Source organism: Schistocerca gregaria, chromosome 7 (genome assembly GCF_023897955.1).
Source record: "Schistocerca gregaria isolate iqSchGreg1 chromosome 7, iqSchGreg1.2, whole genome shotgun sequence".
Classification (NCBI taxonomy): domain Eukaryota; kingdom Metazoa; phylum Arthropoda; class Insecta; order Orthoptera; family Acrididae; genus Schistocerca; species Schistocerca gregaria.
The window spans coordinates 119,779,984-119,800,967 of record NC_064926.1 but is presented as its reverse complement, the minus strand read 5'-3'; the positions used below and the strand labels follow the sequence as shown (position 1 = coordinate 119,800,967).

Sequence of the window (20,984 nt, the reverse complement as noted above, 5' to 3'; positions counted from 1 at the left end):
TACAAATAGCAATAAAAGCTTTTGAAGGAGAAGACAATGACCCAACTAAATTACTAGATACACTTGTATTTCTCATGCAGTCACTCGGACAAAACATAGTTTTTCCAACTGTTAATTTACTGGCAACACCAGTTCCAAGCGAATGTATGTACGCAAATCCGAACCTTGGCTTTATGTTTCAACAGAAATTGTCTGAGTCAAGTTTGTCTGAAGAAAATAAAGTTTATTTGAAGAAGAGATGCATTCAGTTTAGTCTGAAACTCATAAAAGAAATTCAACAAAGAATGCCAAGTAACGTTACCGTCCTGAAAAAAATGTCAATGCTGAATGTTGAAGAAACACTGAAAGTGAATAAAAATAATGCTGTAGCGGATGTAGCCAAAGAATTGGGTTATAGTGGCCATTTCATTGACGGTAAGCTGCAAGAATGGCATAATATCAACTTCATTAGGTGGAATAACACTACTAACACTGTTCGATTTTGGAGTGAGGTTTTGCAGTATAAAAATACCGCAGGGGAGAGTCCTTTTCCTTTGATTTCACAGCTAGCAATGACTGTTCTATGCCTACCGCATTCAAATGCAAAAGTGGAAAGAATATTCAGTTCTATGAACATTATAAAAACTAAACAACGTAACAGATTATCGTTAAAGACAATTACTGCTTTGATCATATTGAGAGCCCAGCTGAAGAAACAAAATAAAGATTCTGCATCTTTTGACATACCGTCAGACGTATTGGAGCTTATTGAAATGAACAAAAATTACTCTTTTGCGACAAAACCAGTCGAACTGCAACATCATCTTTTGAGAGTCGTTCAACCCTCTACATCAACTACAGTTCTGTCAGAGCATGAAACAGAAGAGTTCTTCGATCTTCTGAGTGACGACGATGATTAGCTCACATACTGGTATGCATATATTTTGTAACCTAATTTGAGATCTTGCTTTCTTTTGTTACGAATATAGTTGTATATTTCTAGATTATTGAACTACTGTGATTGAAAGAACAATTTATGTGTTCCATCAATTATGATAACATATTTAATTAAACATTAGCGTATTTTATATGTATTTTGTTGCAAGCGATGTGTCATTTAATTAAGACAATATGAGACATTTTTATTAATATTTTATTACCCCCCCCCCCTCCCACTGGCTTATTGCACCATTCACAGCACGAAATTACTCCTAGTAAAATCAGTTTTAGCGACTTTCTGGCGATTTTTGATATTGAATCTAGCGACTCGGATTTTTTAGAGTTGGCAACACTGGTTGGAGGTTAGCTGCCAGCAGTGGCGAATGTGGGGAGAGAGATGGCGGAGTTTTGAGAGCGGATGATCTGGATGTGTGTCCATCAGAGACAGTAAATTTGTAAGACTGGATGTCATGGACTGCTATATATATTATGACTTTTGAGCACTATTAAGCTGGCAGTAGTGGCGCTCGCTGTATTGCAGTAGATCGAGTAAGGAAGATTTTTCTGAGGTAAGTGATTTGTGAAAGGTATAGGTTAATGTTAGTCAGGGCCATTCTTTTGTAGGGATTTTTGAAAGTCAGATTGCGTTGCGCTAAATATATTGTGTGTCAGTTTAGTGTTGATCAGAATAGGTAAAGAGCGAAATATCTGAGTACGTTCAGTTCTGCTCAGCTGTATGAAAATTAAAGAATGTAAGAGGTTTATCAGCACAGTAATTCATTAATTTTTCTAAGGAGACGTTTCAATGGTTTCTCAAAAATGTTACAGGAACGAGGTAGCAAATTTTGAAAATTTTGAACTACCTTTATGTGCAGTTCGTAAAAATGTTTTTGTATACAAAAGCACAGCGATTACAAGAAGACTTTAAACACCACTTTCCAACTGGGCTAAACGATATTTTACCCTAAACAACTAGTTTTTAGGAAGTTCAGGAAAATCTTGTGTTCTTTACAATTCCCTGTAATAGATTATGGTCTAAGGTTACAGGTAAACTTCCAAGATATTGGGCTACAAGCATTCTTATATTGAAGTCTACAACTTCTCTCTACTTGAGTACGTTTCGGATTTAAGATAAATTCGCGAACCTTGAATCAAACTACATCGTATCCTTTTTCGTCAACAGGCTTATAAGGTTATGTGATGAAATGGTGTAGTTCATAAATAACAGGATTGAATGATACACTGATAACACGCGGATTTTGCATATTTTAGCAAATAGTTTTCTATTTTTCATGATGAACCATGTCGCCATGTCAGAGGTGGTAATTAACCGGATTATGTAAAAAGATTTCGTGTACCACTACCAAATGAAATTAATAGATCCGGCAAGACATACTTCAATCAGTAAAACAATAAGTGAAAATAACTATTTCATAATGAAACAAAAATTAGTTAATACTGAATAATGCTGGGCTGTCAGCAGTGGAAGTCGCTGGACAATTAGTATCCATAAAACTCTTTACCTCTTGATCTGTGCGTGAACCTGCCTACTTTACTCGTATAGATTCTAGTTTTCTCACTCTAACACTTAGATTTATGCGAGATATCGTTAAGCGTCCATTCATGGAGCTTGTATGTTCACACAGAATTTGCAGTACTCTATGAATCTTACTTTCCAGTTTTATATTCACAGCCCCCTATTAGACGGTGTCGGTAAGGCTTGTAGGTAATCCTGTATCTGTAAGACGACGTCTCTTTAAACTTGAACGTAAACTCGAGTCTGTAATTCTGAAAGAGAAAGGAGGGGGCGTGGGGAACTGTAGCTGGAAGACCCAGACTAATGATAATGAAGTTATGGCATGTTACAGTCTGATAGACTGTAGCTAATATGTTCTTAAAGGCTGAATAAGTTTTCAGTAATAATAATAATAGTAACACAAGTACACATCTTTCCAATATGTGTAATTTGCGTAGCTGTCTGGCTAATATACATTTCTGTTTTACTTTCATTAGGTCCGATTTTAGGCAGCCTTGAGGTTATGTTCCGCTAGTGGTGTATAAACTGAACTCTTGTAATCAGACGACTTTCAGAAATGGTGCGCTACATTAACAGCTAGTTTAGGGGAGGAGGTAGCGATGCACCATGTTTCACCAGACGCGTTTCGCTTTATTGAGGTAAAGCATCACCAGTGGTCTGTAATTAACTTTTTACATTTTATTTGATTTTAGATCGAATATTCTGCGTAATGAAATTTGTTCACCAAAGATAACTTTATCAACCAGAACTAACTGAAATTATTAACGAAACATTACAATCACACGATTAGTAAAAGAAATTATTTGATTTTAATGGTCGATTGGTGAAGATTTTATGATAAATTCTGTCCCAGTACCTAACGGTTACAGCTTGCGTAGTTGATTTTCCAAACAACATCCCATACAAGCAAACCCGTTGCGTCTTTACCTGCAGTCACTCGTACGTCAAGTACTTGCGCTTTGTACGACTCTGTTTTAATAAGAATGGCTCGATGTAGTCATAGGATCGAGGCACGCACGTCAGCTTTCATGACCCGCAGCTAATTTACTGCAAATGATAACCTGGAGCTGTGATCCTGCCGTCAAATAGCCTATGCATTGGCTAGAACTGCGAGTCAATAAAATACACAGAACTACAAAATAAAAGTTAAATCTATAATTTAATAACAAGGGTTCCTTTCTAACATCTCTAGTTGTAGACAACAGAGAAATGTTGAACACTATTTTCTCAAGAACAGAAATCTCAAACAAACGGGAAGTGGTCCTACAATATTCAGTTAAAGTACAAACAAAAAAGTACCCTTATCAAATGCAGCAACGTTATGTTGAGAGCGTTACGAGAATGGTAGCGAAATCTCAAAGCCAAACAGTCATCAAAGATACGTGAAAACTAACCCCATTTCGTGATAACAATACACGAAATATTCACCAGCTGAAAACTGTTGATAATTCAACATGATGAATTACAAATTAACACACGTGATTCAAAGGATAGTAACTGATATATTGTCCATTCTAAATTCCGTAGATCAAGCAGAAATAGAGTCCTACACTGGACCACATTCAAACCTCTTGGAATTTAAAATCCCTTCAGAAGTCATAGTAGCGGCCGTTCACGGTCCAGAATAGTAACGAATACTACTCGTTATAGTAGACAGTTCTGACTCCTCTGAGCACTCGACACAAGGTGTCTACAATCGCTCCCTTGAGCTCTGCACTCCAAAAGTTAAGTCTCTACTTGACTGCCGCAGTGTTCTGCTACTGTGCGCTTTTCCATTAGCTGAAGGTCGTCGCACCAAAAATACATTGTCGTTAAGTTCTACAGGAGTTACCTGACTCAAGATTACCACTTTCAAGGACAAAACTAATAAATTACCAGAATATTTAAGTAGAGAAATGTTATACTGATTGAGTCAAATTCAAACCATTCACAATAAATATAAATAAAGATTAGTTCAATGGTTCAAATGGCTCTGAGCACTATGGGACTTAACTTCTAAGGTCATCAGTCCCCTAAAACTTAGAACTACTTAAACCTAACTAACCTAAGGACATCACACACATCCATGCACGGGGCAGGATTCGAACTGCGACGGTAGCGGTTACTCGGTTCCAGACTGCACCGCCTAGAACCGCACGGCCACTCCAGCCGGCATTTGTCCATAAATAAATAAGCCAGTACCCTTGCGCAAGTGCACTCGCTATAAATGACAATAGATTGTCATTAATTATCACCTAAACAATTATTTATGCTTTCTTGATTCTGTTTTCAGGTTCTCTTTTCAGTTGTGGTGTCCGCTAACACATGTGACTGACCACTTTTAAATTAGCGCAGTTTTTTAATAACACTACCAATCATCATTTAAACGAAGTTACTGCCAAATAGTAAACTATTTATAAAACAAATACAGAATTATTGACAAAATAAGCGGTATTTACACTGTGTTCATTTGGCGTGACTGTGGCGGATACAATGTTCTGACAGAGAATTGCAGAATATGATAGATATTAAAGTCGTAATTAATCAATAAATAAAGTAGATACAGATATGCAACTTTCACAGATGAAGGCTGTAGTGCAATGCTGTCATCTGAGATATCGTTCTTTGAAACCGCATGAAGCTATTAAATTTGGTAATTCAGAGGTTCATTGTGAAAATGTTTATACACTGTGAAATATTAACTCCTGTCGTTCTATAGATGTTGAAATTATTGTTGTGTCATTGGATGTATTCAGATATGCACTAATATTTGACAGTGAGTTATTGTCCAATCTCAGGAGCTGTAGCTTGGTCATCTTTAGGACTCTCTGACACTCCGCCATTTCTTGGAGCGTCTCCTGTAGAAAGGCCATGCGGGTAACAGCCGTCCAAATTCCCAACTTCTGGATTTTCGCATTTCAGGCGACGCTGCTAGTCTTCGTAGCTGGACTCGCTCGTACCGGTCACCTAGCTGGAGGCCAGAACTGCTGCGGTGCGCCCTGAGAACCGGGCCCGCTTGCATTCAGTCATGAAACAAATTCACCCAACCTCGTAGCAGTTCTAGGTGGCCGATTAGCTCGTCTACGCGTAATGTAACAATTCACATCTCATCTGCCTCAAAAACGGAGGTTAGGTTAGTTCACAGTCACCACAGAAAGGAGATATATCGTAATTGCTGTTATCGTGATATTATACAGGGTGGTCCAATGATAGTGACCGGGCCAAATATCTCATGAAATAGGTATCAAACGAAAAAACTACAAAGAACGAAACTCGTCTAGCTTGAAGGGGGAAACCAGATGGCGCTACGGTTGGCCAGCTAGATGGCGCTGCCATAGGTCAAACGGATATCAACTGCGTTTTTTTAAAAATAGGAACCCCCTATTTTTAATACATATTCGTGTAGTACGTAAAGACATATGAATGTTTTACTGGGGCCACATTTTTCGCTTTGTAATAGATGGCGCTGTAATAGTCACAAACGTGTAAGTACGGGGTATCAAGTAACATTCCGCCAGCGCGGACGGTATTTGCTTCGTGATACATTACCCGTGTTAAAATGGACCGTTTACCAATTGCGGAAAAGGTCGATATCGTGTTGATGTATGGCTATTGTGATCAAAATGCCCAACGGGCGTGTGCTATGTATACTGTTCGGTATCCTGGACGACATCATCCAAGTGTTCGGACCGTTCGCCGGATAGTTACGTTATTTAAGGAAACAGGAAGCGTTCAGCCACATGTGAAACGTCAACCACGACCTGCAACAAATGATGAGGTCCAAGTAGGTGTTTTCGCTGCTGTCGCGGCTAATCCGCTCGTCAGTAGCAGAGAAATTGCGCGAGAATCGGGAATCTCAAAAACGTCGGTGTTGAGGATGCTACATCAACATAGATTGCACCCGTACCATATTTCTGTGCACCAGGAATTGCATGGCGACTACTTTGAACGTCGTGTACAGTTCTGCCACTGGGGACAAGAGAAATTACGGGACGATGACAGATTTTTGCACGCGTTCTATTTAGCGACGAAACGTCATTCACCAACAGCGCTAACGTAAACCGGCATAATATGCACTATTGAGCAACGGAAAATCCACGAGGGCTGCGACAAGTGGAACATCAGCGACCTTGGTGGGTTACTATATGGTGCGGCGTTATGGGAGGAAGGATAATTGGCTCCCATTTTATCGATGGCAGTCTAAATGGTGCAATGTATGCTGATTTTCTATGTAATGTTCTACCGATGTTACTACAAGACGTTTCACTGCATGACAGAATGGCGATGTACTTCCAACATGTTGGATGTCCGGCAGACAGCTGGCGTGCGGTTGAAGCGATACTGAATAGCACATTTCATGACAGATGGATTGGTCGTCGAAGCACCATACCATGGCCCGCGCGTTCACCGTATCTGACGTCTCCGGATTTCTTTTTGTGGGGAAAGTTGAAGGATATTTGCTATCGTGATCCACAAACAACGCCTGACACCATGCGTCAGCAGATTGTCAATGCATGTGCGAACATTACGGAAGGCGAACTACTCGCTGTTCAGAGGAATGTCGTCACATGTATTGCCAAATGCATTGGGGTTGACGGACATCATTTTTAGCATTTATTGCATTAATGTGGTATTTACAGGTAATCACGCTGTAACAGCATGCGTTCTCAGAAATGATATGTTTACAAAGGTACATGTATCACATTGGAACAACCGAAATAAAATGTGCAAACGTACCTACGTTATGTATTTTAATTTAAAAAAATTGTGAGCCATATGTTTGTGACTATTACAGCGCCATCTATAACAAAGGAAAAAAGTGGTCCAACTAAAACATTCATATTTCCTTACGTACTACACGAATATGTAATAAAAATGGAGGTTCCTATTTTTTTAAAAAAACGCAGTTGATATCCGTTTGACCTATGGCAGCGCCATCTAGCGGGCCAACCATAGCGCCATCTGGTTTCCCCCTTCAAGCTAGATAAGTTTCGCTCTGTGTAGTTTCTTCGTTTGACGCTTATTTCGTGAGATATTTGGCCCGGTCACGATCAGTGGACCACCCTGTATGCACTGAAGGGCCAAAGAAACTGCTGTACCTGCCTAATATCGTGTAAGTCCCCCGCGAGCGCGCAAAAGTGACGCAACACAACATGACATGGACTCAACTCATGTCTGAAGTAGTGTTGGGGAGAAGTGACACCATGAATCCTGCAGGGCTGTCCATAAATCCGTATGAGTACGATGGGGAAGAGGGGGAGGGGGGCACGTTACAAAGGATCCCAAATATGCTCAATAATGTTAACGTATGGAGAGTTTGGTGCCCAGGGAAAGTGTTTAAACTCAGAAGAGTGTTCCTGGAGCTACTCTGTAGCAATGCTGGGCGTTTGGGGTGTCGCATTGTTCTGCTGGATTTGAACGAGTCTGTCGGAATGCGCGAAGGACGTGAATGGATGCAGATGATGGGACAGGATGCTTACGTACATGAAACCTGTCAGAGTCGTATCTAGACGTATCAGGGGCCTCATATCACTCCAACTGCACACGTCCCACACCATTACGTAGCCTCCACCAGTCTGAACAGTCACCTGTTGGCATACAGGGTCCATGGATTCATGAGGTTGTCTCCATACCCGAACACGTCCATCCGCTCGATACAATTTGAAATGAGACTCTTCCGACCAGGCAACACATCTCCAATCGTGGACAATCCATTGTCGGTGTTGACGGGCCCAACGAGGCGTAAAGCTTTGTGTTGTGCAGTCATCAAGGATACCCATGTCGATGATGGTTCGTTGAATGATTTGAACGCTGACGCTTGTTTATGGCCCAGCATGGAAGTCTGCAGCAATTTGCGAAGGATGGCACTTCTGTCACTATGAACGGTTTTCCGCAGCAGACGACCTTCTAGATCATGCACCCTAACGGTAGAGGGATGCAAGTGTGTAGTCGTTGTCATAGATCTCGTGTCAAAGTACACAACGTTCACTCCTCTCAGAGGTGTAACAGGACAGACGGTTGCAGTCTTATGAGACGTGGGATGGCTACATAGAACAATGTCTTATTTACTGCCATCGGCAACACTAAAACTGGGCACACTACCTGAAAGATTTCCAGGAAGTCATGGATAAAATGCCACTGTCGAACCACTCACCACTTCCAGAATGAGATTTTCACTCTGCAGCGGAGTGTGCGCTGATATGAAACTTCCTGGCAGATTGAAACTGTGTGCCCGACCGAGACTCGAACTCGGTAGGAGACGAGATACTGGCAGAAGTAAAGCTGTGAGTACCGGGCGTGAGTCGTGCTTCGGTAACTCAGATGGTAGAGCATTTGCCCGCGAAAGGCAAAGGTCCCGAGTTCGAGTCTCGGTCGGGCACACAGTTTTAATCTGCCAGGAAGTTTCATATCAGCGCACACTCCGCTGCAGAGTGAAAATCTCATTCTGGAAACATCCCCCAGGCTGTGGCTAAGCCATGTCTCAGCTATATCCTTTCTTTCAGGAGTTCTAGTTCTGCTAGGTTCGCAGAAGAGCTTCTGTAAAGTTTGGAAGGTAGGAGACGAGATAGTGGCAGAAGTAAAGCTGTGAGTACCGGGCGTGAGTCGTGCTTCGGTAGCTCAGATGGTAGAGCACTTGTCCGCGAAAGGCAAAGGTCCCGAGTTAGAGTCTCGGTCGGGCACATTGTTTTAATCTGCCAGGAAGTTTCACTCACCACTTGACGGAATTAAGGAGAGTGGATTGGCCCCCAGTAGCTGAAGGTGCCATAAAGAATTAATTCGATGGGCAACTAAGCGCATCACAAAGGAGGCCTTGCGAAGGCAAAGAATCAGGGCGGTCATATAAAGAGATCAAGTCTCAATGTAGGAAACAAAATATTGGTCAAGACCCATAAGTTGTCAAAACACAGTTCATTTATCATGAGCAAGCTTTTAGTTGGCACGTTAGAACAAAGTGTATATATTTTCCTAATTCCATCAAGAGTTATTGTACAACTTATATAAGAGAATGAGTATGTGTCGGAATAGAATACTCCGATCTTGGAAGTGCAATGTCTCAATAGAGTCAGAGCCGATTGAAAGGGGAGCGACTTGAAGCTGCAATAACTCAGGGGAAGTAGCCCGTTATGAGACTTTTTGGTGCGCCAAAGATGTGTCCATGTTATAAACCAGACTCGCGTCATTACTGCCCCGGTCCTTCATACGGTGACAAAGTTCGGGAAGTTGTGTTTCTATTGTTACACTAGTTGTATGCGGTTTTAGCGATGCGAAGTGAAGATGACTTACATGATGGCGAATCTGAGTAGCCCCGAGAAAGAAATATTTCAACAGAGATGATGCTTGCCAAAGAAATTATTAAAGGATAGACAGTCCATCGATCCAGTAGGAACAAGAAAATATCTGCAGTGAATACAGGGAGTATCCAAAAATTGTCACTTAAATTATCTGTACTACAGTATGATAACTTATACACTACTGGAAATGGAAAAAAGAACACATTGACACCGGTGTGTCAGACCCACCATCCTTGCTCCGGACACTGCGAGAGGGCAATGATCACACGCACGGCACAGCGGACACACCAGGAACCGCGGTGTTGGCCGTCGAATGGCGCTAGCTGTGCAGCATTTGTGCACCGCCGCCGTCAGTGTCAGCCAGTTTGCCGTGGCATACGGAGCTCCATCGCAGTCTTTAACACTGGTAGCATGCCGCGACAGCGTGGACGTGAACCGTATGTGCAGTTGACGGACTTTGAGCGAGGGCGTATAGTGGGCTTGCGGGAGGGCGGGTGGACGTACCGCCGAATTGCTCAACACGTGGGGCGTGAGGTCGCCACAGTACATCGATGTTGTCGCCAGTGGTCGGCGAAAGGTGCACGTGCCCATCGATCTGGGACCGGACCGCAGCGACGCACGGATGCACGCCAAGACCGTAGGATCCTACGCAGTGCCGTAGGGTACCGCACCGCCACTTCCCAGCAAATTAGGGACACTGTTGCTCCTGGGGTATCGGCGAGGACCATTCGCAACCGTCTCCATGAAGCTGGGCTACGGTCCCGCACACCGTTAGGCCGTCTTCCGCTCACGCCCCAACATCGTGCAGCCCGCCACCAGTGGTGTCGCGACAGGCGTGAATGGAGGGACGAATGGAGACGTGTCGTCTTCAGCGATGAGAGTCGCTTCTGCCTTGGTGCCAATGATGGTCGTATGCGTGTTTGGCGCCGTGCAGGTGAGCGCCACAATCAGGACTGCATACGACCGAGGCACACAGGGCCAACACCCGGCATCATGGTGTGGGGACCGATCTCCTACACTGGCCGTACACCTGGTGATCGTCGAGGGGACACTAAATAGTGCAAGGTACATCCAAACCGTCATCGAACCCATCGTTCTACCATTCCTAGACCGGTAAGGGAACTTGCTGTTCCAACAATACAATGCACGTCCGCATGTATCCCGCGCCACCCAACGTGCTCTAGAAGGTGTAAGTCAACTACCTTGGCCATCAAGATCTCCGGATCTGTCCCCCATTGAGCATGTTTGGGACTGGATGAAGCGTCGTCTCACGCGGTCTGCACGCCCAGCACGAACGCTGGTCTAACTGAGGCGCCAGGTGGAAATGGCATGGCAAGCCGTTCCACAGGACTACATCCAGCATCTCTACGATCGTCTCCATAGGAGAATAGCAGCCTGCATTGCTGCGAAAGGTGGATATACACTGTACTAGTGCCGACATTGTGCATGCTCTGTTGCCTGTGTCTATGTGCCTGTGGTTCTGTCAGTGTGATCATGTGATGTATCTGACCCCAGGAATGTGTCAATAAAGTTTCCCCTTCCTGGGACAATGAATTCACGGTGTTCTTATTTCATTTTCCAGGAGTGTATATGGAAAGTCTAAGAGAACTTATTTTGACTGTGTTGAGAATAAATGGGAATGTAATGTGTGAAATATCCACGTGTTGTTTTCATGTTGAGAGATAACTTGTTACCAAGCAGAGTAATTGAAAGACGTTAGAGACGTTGAACCTTGGAGGAACGTAAAGAATCTTACTTGTAAGACAGAGCAGGAATAGAGATGTTGACAACCAAAGAATCAGCTGATCTAAACATGGGCGAGTCAGTTCTTTGTTGTAACAAAAAGGAAGATCAGATGACCGGCAGGTAAAAAGAAAAAAAATAGAGAAAAACTTTGTGTGTAGTCTTTGTATGTTGAAAGGTAATATGCAGTTTCATTAATTTGTTTCCTGTTTTGTTACTCAGACGAAGGAATCATGTGTCTCTTTCAAGTCAAATATTTTCGTCATATTTTTCGATGCATAAAGACATTCCACGCCTATCAGTAGTAGGAGTAAAGGACACTTGGAATGTTTGATCTTTTTGTAATGGTGTTATTATGTACAGAATCACGTGTTACTTCTGTTTAGCCACCGTAACATAGGTAACTGTAAATTACGATTTCAATTACGCAAACTTTAATGTCACTAACTGAAGATAATTCACAGACTTCTTAATTATCATGCATATCTGAGAACGTAACCATAAGATGGTTACTGACGAGGGTAATCTGAATTGTTGTGATGGCGAATACCAATTTCTTGAACAAGAATGCCCCAGAGCACAGAATATAGGTTCCCCTCACGTTTTTGCTGATGTAATGTTTGAGCTTCTCTTGAGGTTAGTGCAGGAAACACGAAGGTCTGTGACATATTAGTGGCACCTATTTATGTAAAGTATCTATATACACTATGCCATCAAAAGTATCCGGACACCCTGCTGAAAATGAAAGTTTGTGGCACCCTCCATCGGTAATGCCTGAATTAAATATGTTGTTGGCCCACCCTTGGCCTTGATGAAAGCTTACACTCTCGCAGGCGTACGTTCAGTCAGGTGCTGGAAGGTTTCTTGGGGAATGGCAGCCCATTCTTTATGGAGTGCTGCACTGAGGAGAGGCGTCGATGTCGGTCTGTGAGGCCTGGCACGAAGTCGGCGTTCCAAAACATCCCAAAGGTAATCTATAGGATTCAGGTCAGGACCGTGTGTAGGCCAGTCCATTCCAGGGATGTTATTGTCCTGTAACCACTTGGCCGCAGGCCGTGCAATTGAACAGGTGCTCGAGCGTGTTGAAAGATGCAGTCGCCAAATCCGAATTCCTCTCCAATGGCGGGAAGCAAGAAGGTGCTTAAAACATCAGTGTAGGCCTGTGCTGTGGTAGTGTCACGCAAAACAACAAGAGGTGCAAGCCCCTCCATGAAAATCACGACCACCATAACACCACCGCATACGAAATTTACTACTGGCACTACGCAAGCTGGCAGATGATGTTCACCGGGCATTCGCCATAACCACACCCTGCCATCGGATCGCCTCATCGTGTAACGCGATTCGTCACTCCACACAACGTTTTTCCACTGTTCAATCGTTCAATGTTTACGTTCCTTGCAACAAGCGAGGCGTCATTTGGTATTTACTGGCATGATGTGTGGTTTATGAGCAGCCGTTCGACCATGAAATCCAAGTTTTCCCACCTCCCGCCTAAATGTCACAGTACTTGCAGTGTATCCTGACGCAGTTTGCAATTCCTGTGTGATGATCTAGATAGATTGCTGCCTATTACACATTACGACCATCTGAAGCTGTCGGCGGTCACTGACAGTCAACAGATGAGGTCAGTCTGTACGCTTTTGTGCTGCACGTGTCCCTTCACGTTTCCACTTCACTATTACATCAGAAACAGTGGACCTAGGGACATTTAGGAGTGTGGAATTCTCGCGTACAGACGTATGACACAAGTGACACCCAAACACCTGATCACGTTCGAAGTCTGTGATTTCCGTGAAAATTCTGCTCTCTCATGATGTCTAATGACTACTGAGGTCGCTGATGTGGAATACCTGGTAGTAGGTGGTAGCACAATACGGCTAATATGAAAAACGTAAGTTTTTGGGGGTGTCCGGATACTTTTGACCACATAGTGTATATTCCTTCTTGAAACTTCAATCATGTGTAAATTCATTTAATGAGGTAGCTAAGGTAATCTTGTGTTACAATATTTCTATATTAATAGTATTAAGTTTCCTCCCGTTTTGTAAAGTCATTTAACAGGAGGTCATTAATTTTCATTCGTGTAAACTAGCTTAGGATTCTTTTCTGAGTTTATGTTTTTGTTATCACTGCAAACTTCAGTGATAAGTGGCTACGACTTTTAATATTCAGTATGTACTAAAACTCAGGAGTTTGCATAAGGAAGTCATGTTAAGCTTGTGTCCTGATGTCTATGTATGTGTTGTGAAAGGCTCATGCGGGATAAGGGACGACAAGGCTGCTTACGGCGGCTGCTGAAGGGCGCCGGCTCTTAGGAGTGCTACCTGTTCAGAGCAGCCCTGACCATTCATCGACACCCGCTACCTCCGAGCAGCCCCGACCATTCATTGACACCTGCTACCTCCGAGCAGCCCCGACCATTCATCGACACCCGCTACCTCCAAGCAGCCCCGACCATTCATCCACACCTGCTACCTCCGAGCAGCCCCGACCATTCATCGACACCCGCTACCTCCAAGCAGCCCCGACCATTCATTGACACCTGCTACCTCCGAGCAGCCCCGACCATTCATCGACACCCGCTACCTCCAAGCAGCCCCGACCATTCATCCACACCTGCTACCTCCGAGCAGCCCCGACCATTCATCGACACCCGCTACCTCCAAGCAGCCCCGACCATTCATCCACACCCGCTACCTACGAGCAGCCCCGACCATTCATCCACACCCGCTACCTCCGAGCAGTCCTGACCATTCATCAACCTTCACTACCTCCGAGCAGCCACGACCATTCATCGACACCCGCTACCTCCAAGCAGCCCTGACTATTCATCGACACCCGCTACCTCCAAGCAGCCCCGACCATTCATCGACACCCGCTACCTCTGAGCTGCCCCGACCAATCATTGACACCTGCTACCTCCGATCAGCCCCGACCATTCATCCACACCCGCTACCTCCGAGCAGCCCTGACCATTCATCAACCCCCACTACCTCCGAGCAGCCACGACCATTCATCAACACCCGCTACCTCCGAGCAGCCCCGACCATTCATCCACACCCGCTACCTCCGAGCAGCCCTGACCATTCATCAACACCCACTACCTCCGAGCAGCCACGACCATTCATCGACACCCACTACCTCCGAGCAGCCCTGACTATTCATCGACACCCGCTACCTCCAAGCAGCCCCGACCATTCATCGATACCCGCTACCTCTGAGCTGCCCCGACCAATCATTGACACCTGCTACCTCCAATCAGCCCCGACCATTCATCCACACCCGCTACCTCCGAGCATCCCTGACCATTCATCAACCCCCACTACCTCCGAGCAGCCACGACCATTCATCGACACCCGCTACCTCCGAGCAGCCCCGACCATTCATCCACACCCGCTACCTCCGAGCAGCCCTGACCATTCATCAACACCCACTACCTATGAGCAGCCACGACCATTCATCGACACCCACTACCTCCGAGCAGCCCTGACTATTCATCGACACCCGCTACCTCCAAGCAGCCCCGACCATTCATCGACACCCGCTACCTCTGAGCTGCCCTGACCAATCATTGACACCTGCTACCTCCGATCAGCCCCGACCATTCATCCACACCCGCTACCTCCGAGCAGCCCTGACCATTCATCAACACCCACTACCTCCGAGCAGCCACGACCATTCATCGACACCCACTACCTCCGAGCAGCCCTGACTATTCATCGACACCCGCTACCTCCAAGCAGCCCCGACCATTCATCGATACCCGCTACCTCTGAGCTGCCCCGACCAATCATTGACACCTGCTACCTCCGATCAGCCCCAACCATTCATCCACACCCGCTACCTCCGAGCATCCCTGACCATTCATCAACCCCCACTACCTCCGAGCAGCCACGACCATTCATCGACACCCACTACCTCCGAGCAGCCCCGACCATTCATCCACACCCGCTACCTCCGAGCAGCCCTGACCATTCATCAACACCCACTACCTCTGAGCAGCCACGACCATTCATCGACACCCACTACCTCCGAGCAGCCCTGACTATTCATCGACACCCGCTACCTCCAAGCAGCCCCGACCATTCATCGACACCCACTACCTCTGAGCTGCCCCGACCAATCATTGACACCTGCTACCTCCGATCAGCCCCGACCATTCATCCACACCCGCTACCTCCGAGCAGCACTGACCATTCATCGACACCCGCTACCTCCGAGGAGCCCCGACCATTCATCCATGCCCGCTACCTCTGAGCAGCCATGACATGCGACACACCTACGCCCCATGCGGTATTCATGAGTGAGTGACAGTGGCGTAAATTAACAGCGATGACGTCAGAGCATGCAAAAAGGGCCAGCGGCCGCGGGGTGTTACCCAGAGCCACGTCTTGCGATTGGCCAGTCAGTCGTGAGTGTTGGAAGGATTGTGAGAGTGCTGACTGCAGTGCAAGGCACTGGCCTACCCACATGCGCTCACGTCAGCGAGTAACTGAGTCATCTGCAGTTGTCGAATCATATAAACTGTGTACGCTATAGCTATAAGCTCTAGCACGTCTCATTCTGGTTAGCTGAAAATGTTTCACAGACTTGTTATAGAAAGAGGCAGAACATTTATTGACAATTGTTTCTGCAGTTGATTTGACAACACGAGATAATTTGTAACTATGAACCTTACGAGTCTTCTTCACTCTATGTGGTTGCAATTTCTTCATATATGTTGGTCGTCAGAGAAGAAATGCATATTGTGGCTTTCATTTTGTTGTAGCGCCTGTAATTAAGCTGCAAATTAATTGCTACAGAGGTTACGTGGCATAATTACACTTCTGGTCATTAAAATTGCTACACCACGAAGATGAAAAGCTACAGACGCGAAATTTAACCGACAGGTAGAGGATGCTGTGATATGCAAATGATTAGCTTTTTAGAGCGTTCACACAAGGCTGGCGTCGGTGGCGACATCTACGACGTGCTGACATGAGGAAAGTTTCCAACCGATTTCTCATACACAAACAGCAGTTGACCGACGTTACCTGGTGAAACGTTGTTGTGAGGCCTCGTGTAAGAAGGGGAAATGCGTACCATCACGTTTCCGACTTTGATAAAGGTCGGATTGTAGCCTATCGCAATTGCGGTTTACCGTAGAGCGACATTGCTGCTCGCGTTGGTCGAGATCCAATGACTGTTAGCAGAATATGGAATCGGTCAGTTCAGGAGCGTAATCCGGAACGCCGTGCTGGATCCCAACGGCCTCGTATCACTAGCAGTCGAGATGACAGGCATCTTATCAGCACGGCTGTAACGGATCGTGCAGCCAAGTCTCGATCCCTGAGTCAACAGATGGAGACGTTTAAAAGACAACAACCATCTGCATGAACAGTTCGACGACGTTTGCAGCAGCATGGACTATCAGCTCGAAGACCACGGCTGCGGTTACCCTTAACGCTGCGTCACAGACAGGAGCAGCTGCGATGGTGTACTCAACGTCGAACCTGGGTGCACGAATGGCAAAACGTCATTTTTTCTGATGAATCCAGGCTCTGTTTACAGCATCATGATGATCGCATCCGTGTTTGGCAACATCGCGGTGAACGCACATTGGAAGCGTGTATTCCTCATCGCCATATTGGCGTGTCACCTGACGAGATGGTATGTGGTTCCACTGGTTACACGTCTCGGTCACCTCTTGTTCGCATTGATGGCACTTTGAACAGTTAAGTCCCATAGTGCTGGGACCCATTTTGAACATTCTCCAGATCTCTCACCAATTGAAAACGTCTGGTCAATGGTGGCCGATCAACTGGCTCGTCACTATACGCCAGTCACTACTCTTGAACTGTGGTATCGTGTTGAAGCTGCATGGGCAGCTGTACCTGTACACGTGATCCAAGCTCTGTTTGACTGAATGCCCAGGCATATCAAGGCCGTTGTTACGGCCAGAGGTGGTTGTTCTGGGTACTTATTTCTCAGGATCTATGCACCCAATATGCGTGAAAATGTAATCACATGTCAGTTCTAGTATAATATATTTGTCCAATGAATACCCTTTTATCATCTGCATTTCTTCTTGGTGTAGCAATTTTAATGGCCAGTAGTGTAGTTATGAACGGGGTTCAGCTCTTGGACAGTGATATATGGGTGACTAAAGAGAACAGTTGAGGTGTAAACTTGTCATGATGAACTCACCATAATCTAGATCCATGACGCATAACAAGCTTATTGGATGTGAAGTACGTTTACTGTAACATTAGTTATATGTAGAATCACCATTTTGAGCTATGTCAAACAATGTTATAGGAACAGTTCTTAATTGGCTTTCCACTGTTGTTTTGATGTTGCGTGCTATATCTGGAACACCAATAGTCTTCCAAAATTTTACTTTTCCTTTATTTACACGTCAAGTTTCATAGGACCAAATTGAGGAGCAAATCTCCAAGGTCATGGATTGTGTCAGTACATGAAATTACAACATAAAAATAATGTTGTTATTGTGGTCTTCAGTCCTGCTGCATAAAACGAGTCTCAGGACTGAAGACCACAACAAACGACTGCATCAAACGACTCTCCATGCTACTCCATCCTGTGTAAGCTGCTTCATTTCCCAGTACGTACAGTACCCTACATCCTTCTGATCTACTTAGTGTATTTATCTCTTGGTCTCCCTGTAGGATTTTTACCCTCCACGCTGCTCTCCAATACTAAATTTGTGATTCCTTGATGCCTCAGAACATGTACTACCAACCGATCCCTTCTTCTAGTTAAGTTGTGCCACAGACTCCTACCCATTTCTATACAATACCTCCTCATTAGTTATGTGGTCTACCAATCTAATCTTCAGCATTCTTCTGTTGTAAGATGTCGCGGTCTCCTTCATTGCTTACATGTTCCGCCTCCACAGTCATATTCCGCACATCAAGATGCTTCATTCGAACCCAAACTCGATAAGATAAAGTCTGTGTTGTAAGAATTCATGTACACAATACGCAATTGACAAGTGAGTGCACCATGGTTGAAATACTCGAAGCTGGCGTGCACACATACATTCCAGACACGACGGTCACAGAGGCTTTTAGTTCGGGAGAGAGGCTGCACTGCGGGACGCCAGGCCCTTCAGAGGACGACCCAGCCCATGTCGGCCGGTGACCGTCGGTAGCAGACAGTGTGTGTCCGAGTGAAAGGGGGGAACAACCCCGTGTTCGGCTTTAAAGCAAATTCCGCTAGATTGTGTGGAAGCGGCCAGCCTACGCATTCTTTACACATAGCACGCAGTTTCAGAGATTTTCACAGGGAGACAGCAAACGCCAAACATCTAAGCGACAAATTTTCGGATTGGTCGTCTTAAATGAAACGTCATTCTCCCGTTTTAGAAGAGCAATGCCGATTGGCGGACGATATTCTGACGCCTTCAGATGAAGGAATAATGGAAGAGACCGAAAGATAAACGCTTCACGTCTGGTGTGGTGAAGCACCGTTCCGTTGTCGCCCTTGGAGCGAGAACATGTAACGAGAGCGTGCATGCTCGTACGTGTACACGAAAGATAGAGGAACAAGTCTCTCCTCAGTACTTCACTGGGAGAGCACCTCTGTAGAGAGCGAATCGGATACTCTATATTGAGTCCTTGCGATTAAGTGATGTTCACTGTGTTGGCTGACACACTTATTGTGCGGTATGAACGGACAGAGTTATAGCTAAACGCCTGCGAGCGAATTTTGAGTGGCATCACGGTGGACTGGTTATCTGACCGGTGTACCACGCCAATAGTTAGACTAGGGGCGAATAGGAATCCTTGACTTCATCAAGGCATAGGGAGAGTTTGATTGGCGAAGGTCAATCCAGATAGAACGAGAGTTACCTTATTTGTCAGCAACGAGCGGCGCAGACAGCAGTCATCGCAGCTTACAAAAAAAAATGGCTCTGAGCACTATGGGACTCAACTGCTGTGGTCATCAGTCCCCTAGAACTTAGAACTAATTAAACCTAACTAACCTAAGGACATCACACACATCCATGCCCGAGGCAGGATTCGAACCTGCGACCGTAGCAGTCGCACGGTTCCGGACTGCGCGCCTAGAACCGCGAGACCACCGCGGCCGGCCTCGCAGCTTACAGTATTGTGCACTAAAGCTATTGTGAGCCCCATATTTCCTCCACAACAGTATACTTCACTGCATTTCTCACGCGACAGCCTCCACCGTACCTAACAACATTCTAGAGGATAATTATTCAAATTGAGTAGGCACGCCTCTCAGCCATTCTGCCAAGGCAACAAGCATTTTAAACTTTGTATAGAAATTTCGTTAGCGAATCCTGTCCTTGAAAGGAAACTTCACATTCCGAAAAGAACCAGGATATAATTTATTCAATTCATAACTAAAAGTGCCATTGTGATTTCTCAGAATTTTTGCAAAATAAATAATAACTTTCGCTAGTTAGATTTTTTTCTTACACTAACCAGCACTACTCCAGTACCCAAGTATCCCACTAGTTACGTAAGAAATTTTGTGAATTTTTGTGTCATTTCCTTACAGCGGACGACTCCAGAAGATATTTATTGCTGAAAGTTCTTCAGACATTTCTCTTTAGAAGAAAGTTAGGAGCATCTGTCTGACTTCTGTAGTAGTGTAAGGGTGTAAATTGCATCTTGCAGGAGCCACAGGGTAAAGGGTACATCTCACATTAATCTGTTGCGCAGAATAACATAATAACAGATCAACCCCACATGCACTCAGAAAATGGCGACGCAGCCAGGATAGATAAAATAGGTAAACTGCCAGGATAGGTAAAATAGGTAAATTGACAGGATAGGTAAAATAGGTAAGCTACCATGATGGTAAAGTGTCAGGATACTTAGGTATGGCACGTTGCAGTAGCAGCACTTTGAAGAACTTTCCTTCATGTATTAAATAGCTATTTGCAAAGATTGCGATCAGAATAGATACAGGTAGTGAAGAAAGCAGAATTGTAGGGAAAAGGGCGTGTGTTATTGTGTTGGAAAATTTTGCAAATATTTTTTTTTTTTTTTTTTTTTTGCTAATCTTGTGTAGCTGTTAGGGCATAGAATTTTCAGGTGATAGGCACGGACGCAGAGTGATGCAGAGACGCAGTGTGACGCAGCAGCACATTGATTAGAATTAAGAAATAACATTTTTCTCCCTTTGCAAGCGCACAGGTAGAGATTGGAGACTGTAGCAGAGCAAACATTAGCTGAGAAGTCACGATGTGGTTGTTGTTGTTGGTTCAACCAACTGGTAAGTGGTCGTACAGTTTTGTAGATAGGATTGTGGTGTGTTGAAAGAATTTCCATGTTAACGAGAGCACAAGCCAAAAGGTTATGTGAGAGACAGCAAGTAGACAAGATGGGGGAGAATCAACCAGATAGACAGCAAGTAAACGAGCTTATTGAGAACAGGAGAGAAGGTGAACCTGAAAATAGGACAGACGGTGAATCAGAGAATAGGACAGTCGGGGAGCTGCAGAATCAGCACGCTCAGTTAGACTGGGATAAAATTGA

The 20,984-nt window shown here is 44.9% G+C and overlaps 1 protein-coding gene across 1 annotated transcript; it reads left to right on the top strand.

The window, feature by feature from the left end:
- Positions 1-11,506: 11,506 nt before the first annotated feature.
- LOC126282314 (cell surface glycoprotein 1-like) lies at positions 11,507-15,036 on the top strand. The gene is made up of 2 exons (XM_049981971.1): positions 11,507-11,592; positions 13,884-15,036. Exons 1-2 carry the CDS (start codon positions 11,507-11,509, stop codon positions 15,034-15,036), a joined length of 1,239 nt encoding a protein of 412 aa, XP_049837928.1.
- Positions 15,037-20,984: the final 5,948 nt, after the last annotated feature.

Bases quoted from the DNA above. Each gene is read 5' to 3' on its own strand.
- LOC126282314 (XM_049981971.1), top strand. From the start codon at position 11,507: ATGTTGACAACCAAAGAATCAGCTGATCTAAACATGGGCGAGTCAGTT. The intron at 11,593-13,883 runs GTAAAAAGAAAA...ACCTCCGAGCAG, and splicing joins GAAGATCAGATGACCGGCAG to CCCCGACCATTCATCGACAC.